Raw genomic sequence first — 8,514 nt, forward strand, 5'->3', positions numbered from 1 at the left:
ATTTTTGTGTTTGTGACTAGTTTGACTAGTTCTTTCCCCTACTGCCAAGCTGTTTTGACGTCAGTACTACAACTTTTCCTTTTGGTAGTATTCTTCCCCTAGAGTCTTGGACACACTGGCATTGTAAAAGAATCTTTTGTGTCTGAGAATATACATTCAGGAACAGAAAAAGATGTTATGGCAGAATGCTTCTGGCCTCTTCCTCTTTTGTCTTAATTCCAGCTACTTGAATTTTCATATCCATTATTTCCTTCTTTCTTCAGAAATAAATCTTGGTGTCAAACTCACTTTCTAGTTATTGCTTCAATTCCATTACTTTTTTAAAAGTTGGAGAGTTTTCAGAAAAATTACTCTAAAATGGCATTCTTTTTGTGTGTATCTGCTCCTGATGAGTCCAGGACATCTTCCCAGTTTGGCCAAAAAGCATGCTTTAGCCTCTAATGTCCTTGCCTAATATGCATTCTGTTTTCCCTCAAAGATAATAAACAAAGGAGCCACTGAAGGTGTTGTTCCAAAATGTTTGATGTTGATGTATGAAGCAGAAAGGACATGGGTTGGGGAGATGTGGAGTGTGTTCTCCTCTCCCACTCCCCCTCGCCCACCTGATTGGTTTGGCTTGTTATGCTGGAAGTTAGAAAAATCTGTTTTGTTTTTTTTTAATTTATAAACAGATTATCCCTGTAGCCTTTAACACCCTAGTTAGTGTGTGTAATTTGATTTGGTGAATTTGATGTGACTATTGACTTGATAAGATAGTTTCTTGCTGTGCTGTAATTTTCTAAAGGGAATGTTCTGAGCTTTCCACTCCTCTTCCTGAGGTCTGTCTGTACATCTCCTTACCCATTGTCTTGTCAGGCTGTAAACATAGTGAAAGATTGTTCATATTCTTAATCTTGAGAAATATCTCCTGAATCTAATGAAATTCTAAAATGGCCCATTAAAAGTTAAGATTTGCTTTCTCATTTTTAAAACGCCATAGTACACATAGTACTCTGTCTAGTTTAAGTGCATTTAGCCTTTTTATAATTGTGTGTTTATATGTTACGCAGTTCCTCGTCTGTCGTCCCTCGAAAACTGATACCTGACCTAGGCAGATCTTCACTTTCTTCCTCTGTAAAGATGGCAACAGAGTAACTAGTAACTTTATTTCCTTTTATGACCTGTCTTCTGTAACTTTAAAGTGGCCACATTATTTGCTTTCCCTGTTGCATATCTATTTAAAATCCTTTGAGATCTTATCATTTTTTGTGCTTTTTTCCCTCTTATCATTCTTGTCATCCTCATTTTCCAGTTTCTGTGGCAAGTTTTTAAAATGCATTAGGAGTCAGATACTTAGTTGCTGCCCTATTAGCTTCTTGCCTTTATTAGAATGAGCTTTATTCTCGATGCTGAATTGTATCTTAAATACTTTGTAACTTCCCATTAATTTCCTACAAGCATTTTATTTACTCATGTCTAAATAACCCATAGAAATAATCAGAGAAAGGGAATTAGGAATTTCTCCTCAGTCAGATGTAAGTAAAGGCTGATTTAGGATTTTCAGGAATAATGCTTGGAAGGTTATGACTATAATATATAACTGAATAAGTTTTGAGAAAGTGCACTAGCTGTGCTTTTTCCACAGACTGCCTCATTCAATCTCGTTTCTTGTTAATGGGTGAGATGTTCTTAGTGTCATATTGCTCCTCTTACTTACTTTTTAATGTCCAATACATGGAGGTTGAGTGGTATGTTGATATGAATAGGTCTTTAAGGTGACCTAAGAAAACCAAGGCTCACTTCCTTCCTAGGCCTCTGCAAACACTTACATAAATGCTTAACTTTAAGTACACAAGTAGTCCCACTGAAGTCAAGCACATGTATAAAGTGTTGGATACAAAAAGGAATACTTCTTCCTGGTTTTCACTTGTTTTGGACTCTGAAAATAAGGTATTTTGGTGGGCCTTTTTGTTTAGTTGTTGGGTTTTGAGTTTTGTTTTTTTAAGACAATGCCTTTTTAATAGTAGCTAAGTGTTGTCTTTGTCAGACCAGGTACCTCTGGCAGACATTTCTGAATTTTGTTTCAAGGTTGTTGGGGTTTTTTCCCCCATCAAGAATACTTAATTAGTGTGTGTTGTAGAAATCGTTTCAGGTCACACTTCAAATGTTTCTGTAGTGAAATATTGGAGAACAAGGAGGAGCTTTTTTTGTGGTTTCTCTGTTATCCTAATATTCTACCTTAGTTGCCTTCCAGCATTAAAACCAAACACTTTTTTTAAAGCAAAAGTTTAAATTGCCACCCACACTTGTCCATTTTCATTGCCCTTTAGAGCACTTGCTTATGCTTGCAAGGAATCAGACCACAATAAGTCTGGTATGGAAGATGTTTGCATAATGCATGGAAGCTAAAATGTGTTTGGGAAACATAGTTCCTGTGTGGCAACAAAACACTATATTTTCACACTTTAGTTTAACTTTAATTGCCTACCGTTAGAAAACTGAAAAATAAGTAGAAATTAACTTTCTTGCCTACTTTGGATTTCTTATTACATTAAATAATACAGTTGACTTGCATTTTAGATTACATATTCTATATTTACATAGAAATACTTATCTCTCTCTCTTTTTTTTTTCAAGTGCTTATAACACTCCTAAACAACCTGATATTCGTTTCAAAAGGAACAAACATCACAAAGGGTCAATCTACTGTGTGGCATGGAGTCCCTGTGGACAGTTGTTGGCTACTGGTTCTAATGATAAATATGTTAAAGTACTACCTTTTAATGCAGAAACTTGTAATGCAACAGGTAGGGTGTATGTATATATACTGGTATATCATGTTATCATTTATTTGGGATGGTCATATTAGTGACAAATGGCAAAGTAACTTGAGTTATGCCTGTCATTATGGTAACGAGATGTATTAGGCTGTGTCTACACTGCCTCTTTCAGCGCTAAAACTTTAGTCGCTCAGGGGTGTGAAAAAACATCCCCCTGAGTGACAAAAGTTTTAGCACTGAAAAGCGCCAGTATAGACAGTGCTCCCGGCGATAAACCTACTGCCCGTTGTTCGGGGTGCTTTTTGTTTTGTTTTTTGTATCACCAAGAGAGCTCTCCCCCAGCGATAAAGCGTGTCTACACTGCTCACATCACAGCACTTCCGCGCTGTAACATGGGCAGTGTATACATACCCTTAGAGTATCACACCTAGTCCTGAACCAATTGTAGATTAGAATGCTGCCAAACCTGGGCTCCAGATCAGTAACTTTAAGTACCTGATTTGTACTTACTCATATTTTGGGGGAAAGCGAAATGCTGCTTGGAAGTTTGAAGTACTAGAAGATATTCAGCAGCAACAGATTAATGACTAGTATGCAGGTGAGATCAAAGAAAGTTTATTTTGAGGTACCTGGCATACTTTTTTGGTTTCTTTAAGAAAAATATTAATAAATAATCAGAATCTGACTGAAGGTTTTGGTAAGGAATTTCAAGATAATTAGCCTATTTTTAACTTTGGTAAATGTATTCCAGGATAATCCAGTCACTGAAGTACAGATAACCTTATGGGACTTGGTCTTTCAGCACAAGCATAAATATGCTTCTTATTTTGATGTCACTGGTTTAATATTACAATATTATTTCAGTTAGATAACTGTGTGGGATTTTTTTGTTAACTGAAATAAAATACCATGAACAAACATATTGAAGTCTAGCTCCAGAACTGAGAATCAACTATTGGTTGAACATCAAGGGTATGTCTGCACACCAAAGAAAAAACCGATGGTTGGCCTGTGCCAGCTGACTCAGATTCAAGAGGCTTGGGCTGCAGGGCTGTTACATTGCTCTGTAGACTTCCAGGCTCCAGCCCTAGGACCCTGTGAGGTGGGAGGGTCCCAGAGCTTAGACTACAGCCCAAGCCCAGAAGTCTACACAGCAATGGAAACAGCCCCATGGCCGACCTGTGAGCCCAAGTCAGCTGGCATAGGCCATGCATGGGTTTGTCTTTGCTGTGTAGACATACCTAATAAGATGTGAACCTCTCACAGAGGGATTAACTAATATTGAAGAAACAGAAAGTTAATATATTCTGATACACAGAAACCTGTCAGTTTGCCCGTTCAGTGTAAAATTTTATCCTATTTTATGAAGTTATATTCTCCCCCTTGAAATTATTACATGTATCAAACTCAAGCTTTTTAATTAATACTAATGCACTATCACAATAACGGCTTGAACGATTACATAATTAATTTATACTAAACAATGTATATCTCACTCTGTTCTTGGTTTATTTTAAATTTTTTCAGGACCAGACTTGGAGTTCAGTATGCATGATGGGACAATTAGAGATCTTGCTTTTATGGAAGGCCCAGAAAGTGGTGGCGCTATTTTAATTAGCGCTGGAGCAGGAGACTGTAATATTTACACAACAGACTGCCAGCGAGGTCAAGGCCTGCATGCTCTGAGTGGCCATACTGGTATGTTTATAAAAATGCAACAGTAACAATCTGTTCTATGCACTGGTAACAAGCGACCAAATCATGCTCTTCTTATGGACAGCACCTCTGTCCTATCAAAAGTGAGCTTAGGAGAGATTTTATTTCATTAATCTAGACCATTACGTATTTTAAGCCCTTTGTTTCCCTGTGAATGCTAGGGAAGATGTAGAGCAGGGTCTTGCCATTGTACTGGTGGCACTTCTTCAGTCCCTGCCACATTGAAACCTTTCCCAAGAGATGCATATATTTGGAGTAACAGATAATGAAGTGAGACCTACAGAAATCTGCTAACAAAGGCTCTCTGAAGAGACCTAGTTGATTATCTCCAACTCTCTGATCCATCCAAGACTACTACTTTCTTCAAACCAAAATATAACATTTAATCTACTAATTGTATGCTGCTGATGACCCTACTTAATGTGTAAGTGCATATTCAGAACAATAATATGTAGAGAATTCAGTAGTGATCTTTAAACAATGAGTAATACTAGTAAAGTAAAACATGTTCTTATCTACAGGTCATATTTTAGCACTTTATACCTGGAGTGGGTGGATGATTGCATCTGGTTCCCAAGACAAGACTGTAAGATTCTGGGATCTTAGAGTACCGAGTTGTGTTCGTGTAGTTGGAACAACATTTCATGGAACTGGTAAGACTATTGCTCTTTTCGCACCAACTAAAAAACTTCTTGCACAATTACATATTTTAAAGATTGTTCTTGTCATTGGTTTGCTGAAAACAGGGATCTTGCATTGTAAAATGAGGACTTATGGCTTGTTCAAAACAATCCCCAGTTGCTCGTTTTAAAAAAACAACAAAAACTTGGTGTATTCATTCAAAAACTGGTTAGTTCTTTGCTTTGTGACCTTTTGATATTATTAGCTATTTATACAGCACCATAAGCTTACATGATGCTCTAAAACAGAGAAAACGTACAACCTTACCCCCAAAAAATCAACACTTTAGACTGACAAACTGCCTTACAAAGAATGACACGCTTTGTAACAGTGATATTATTTTATTGATAACAAATGTAAACATGGTGGCTGCAAGGAATATTAGGCTGTTAAAAAAGTCAACCTTGGAGTTAAATGTGGCTTCTGGAATTTGGCAAATCTACTGTCGTGTAAAGGACATAGGACTCTACCTAGCAAATGTCCATATATAGTTAATGCAACACTTCCAAACTGATACAGCTCAAGTCAAGAAATAATAACATGTTTTCTCAAACTCCAAAATGCAAATGTACAAAGGATGGTGTTTGTCTAAACTACAGATGTACAGTAATCTACACAAGAAGTGTTTTGAAAAAAAGTGAGTCAGGTACAGAACTTGTTTTCAAAACAATCTCTTTATTGCCAATATATTTCTAAATGAATTATTCTGCTATGGATTCTAACTATGCAGAAAATTAAAAGCCCGCCAACACTCTTGGATATTCCCTTTTTCTGTGATGAAACATTGAGCAAATATTCCTAATCTTTTTCCACTGTTAAACACAATTCTCTGATGCAGCTTTAACTGTGACTTTGCTACCACTCCACAATTAGAAATCAACATATGCTACAAGGCAAACTATACAATGGGGGCAATACAACATAAGACTTGTCTTTTAATATAGACAAAATTGGCTGAAAGTACATTTAACTTGGCTAGATATGTTCTTTACCTTTTTTAATATTAACAGTTCTACAAACATCTCTCAAACCTTTCTATGTTCAAAAGAATGCAGAACATATCCATAAGTCTATATTAGTTTATGGTCGGCATTTTCTTCTTATAGGTAGTGCTGTAGCATCTGTAGCTGTTGATCCTAGTGGTCGCCTCCTAGCTACAGGGCAAGAAGACTCCAGTTGCATGTTGTATGATATTCGAGGAGGACGAATGGTACAGAGCTATCATCCTCATTCCAGTGATGTTCGTTCTGTTCGCTTCTCTCCTGGGGCTCACTACTTGCTCACAGGATCTTATGATATGAAAATAAAGGTGACAGACTTGCAAGGTAATTCATCAGATGTGAAGTGTTTTAAGCAAAATTGAGCAGTGAAGTGTGTTTTGTTAATAGCGGTTTTAAGAAAGTTTGGATCAAAAGAGATTCATTTCTGAAAATGTAGAAATCTGAAATCTATTAAGGCTATAAAGTGAAATTTAAAAGGTTTAGAATACACGACTATTGTTTCTTGTCAGCTCACAACAGATTGCTCTTATTGCAGTCAAGACTATAGTCTGACATATAAATATGATTAAGGAATATAATTGCAGTATGGGAAACAACTTGCAGCTGTTTAATCACTGGACCTCTGCTTTGAGGTGGTGTGCAGAAAACTCAAACCCACAAAGAAAAAAATCATGCTTGGCTTACCTTTTTGGTGGGGGGGGAGTGGGAGGGATTAGTCAAAAGTCCTTCAATTAACCTGATTTTTATGGACCATTAATTTGTATTTAAACTGTAGTTTATGGAAATACCAGTGTTGCAAACAGTTGTATTGTACCTAACACAATAGAGTCCCAGCCTGGTTGGCCTCTAGACACTGCTACAGTATAAATGTTAAAATTATTTATAGCAGTCAGTTTTATTGATTATAGAATTTGAAAGGAGACTGTCATGGGCCTTCCAAACCAAAATAGACTTTTCCCCCTTTAATGTGAATGAAAAGGTTTGTGTGCATTCTTCCTGTAAGCATATTCTTGAGGTATCTTTAAATTATCACCTAATGAAGTAATTTGTTGTTCAGCAAGTGAAATAGATATGTAGAGTTTATTCAAGAAAATTATTTTAAGTGTTCACGAAACAAGTAATTATTTCTATTCCTCTCTCCTAGGGGACCTTACTAAGCAACTTCCTATTATGGTGGTAGGGGAACATAAGGACAAAGTGATTCAGTGTAGATGGCATACGCAAGATCTATCCTTCTTGTCATCTTCTGCAGACAGAACTGTAACACTTTGGACCTACAATGGGTAGAGTGCAACTAAAGGCAATGTATGTAGATAAAGCACAGAGAAATAAGACTACTGGACTGTAAAAATAATAATTTAGGGATTCAAAGAGCAGCATCTGACCAGGAGAGTGTCTTAGCAAGAAGAGGCGCTTGTCACAGATTTTCTGATTGGTAGGAGGTCTTGGTGTGTTAGTATTATTTTGCAGTGCTTTCAGTCTTCCATGTGAACTCTTGCTGCTGTGACCTATTGTAGTCTTGTTGCCAAAGTCTGTTGGAAGAGCTCTTATGTTGTCAATGTGCACTCAAAGTAAGATTAATGATGTGTTTACAGTTTAGTATTAATTGCATTCCTTGGTCTTTGCCTCAATGACAATTTTATATAGAAACTTAAACCGAATTACACTTTTAATCAACTCAGTAACTAGTTCCACATAAATGTAGAAGATAAAAATTTACTTCTGCTGTTTCACACTTCTATTGTATGCATCACTTGTCAACCAGAGGTCAGACTTTTTTTTTTCCTTTCCACGCTTTCAGCATTGTTTGTGTGTTGTTTTTTTTTTTAGTACATATAATTGTAAAATTTAAAGGTGACTAGGCAGTAAGTGCTTCTTGATTATAGTCCACTATATAGTGTGTTTTGCTTTTCACCTAAACTGGGGGAAGTGTTGCTGTTTTTACTAGGTGATATTGTTTTCAACATGCTGACGTTGAAAACAAAAAGTAAAATGTTGGGTTTGCTCCAGAAACCATGTAATGTTTCATTTTGAATGCAACAGAATACCTCTGTGTATAATGTACTGTAGAAAAGAGCATGGATTGGCATCAGTTATCACAGTGAGCTAAATGGTTAGCTGTACTCTTAAAGAAAAATGGTACCATTAACACTTAGACAACAGCATGGCTTAAAATGCTGTTTGCATGATAATTTAAATTAAAACATTTAACTTCCCAGTCTAGAAGCATATTTGGATTTTTCTTTCTTGCACTGTTTATGTAATGCAGAATTGCAGTTTTATTTCTATGAAAATTTAGATTCTAATGTTTAAGTATTGTTATATTTTCATATTGTACAGTTCCTTTTAAATTAAAA

General features: G+C 36.3%; 1 protein-coding gene across 5 annotated transcripts in view; it reads left to right on the forward strand.

The window, feature by feature from the left end:
• WDR47 (WD repeat domain 47) overlaps positions 1-8,428 on the forward strand; it is a 37,927-nt gene extending 29,499 nt beyond the window's left edge. For 3 of the 5 annotated variants that reach the window (XM_084635935.1, XM_084635937.1, XM_084635936.1), the window contains exons 11-16: positions 1,050-1,130; positions 2,617-2,786; positions 4,287-4,457; positions 4,997-5,128; positions 6,263-6,481; positions 7,302-8,428. In XM_084635935.1, coding sequence (XP_084492061.1) covers positions 1,050-1,130; positions 2,617-2,786; positions 4,287-4,457; positions 4,997-5,128; positions 6,263-6,481; positions 7,302-7,444 — 916 coding nt within the window. In that variant the 3' untranslated portion in view covers positions 7,445-8,428. The remainder of the gene's footprint in view (positions 1-1,049; positions 1,131-2,616; positions 2,787-4,286; positions 4,458-4,996; positions 5,129-6,262; positions 6,482-7,301) is intronic. The other 2 variants (XM_084635938.1, XM_084635939.1) reach the window with 1 other exon arrangement.
• Positions 8,429-8,514: the final 86 nt, after the last annotated feature.

This window comes from Lepidochelys olivacea, assembly GCF_965140295.1.
Source record: "Lepidochelys olivacea isolate rLepOli2 genome assembly, chromosome: 8".
Lineage (NCBI taxonomy): Eukaryota > Metazoa > Chordata > Testudines > Cheloniidae > Lepidochelys > Lepidochelys olivacea.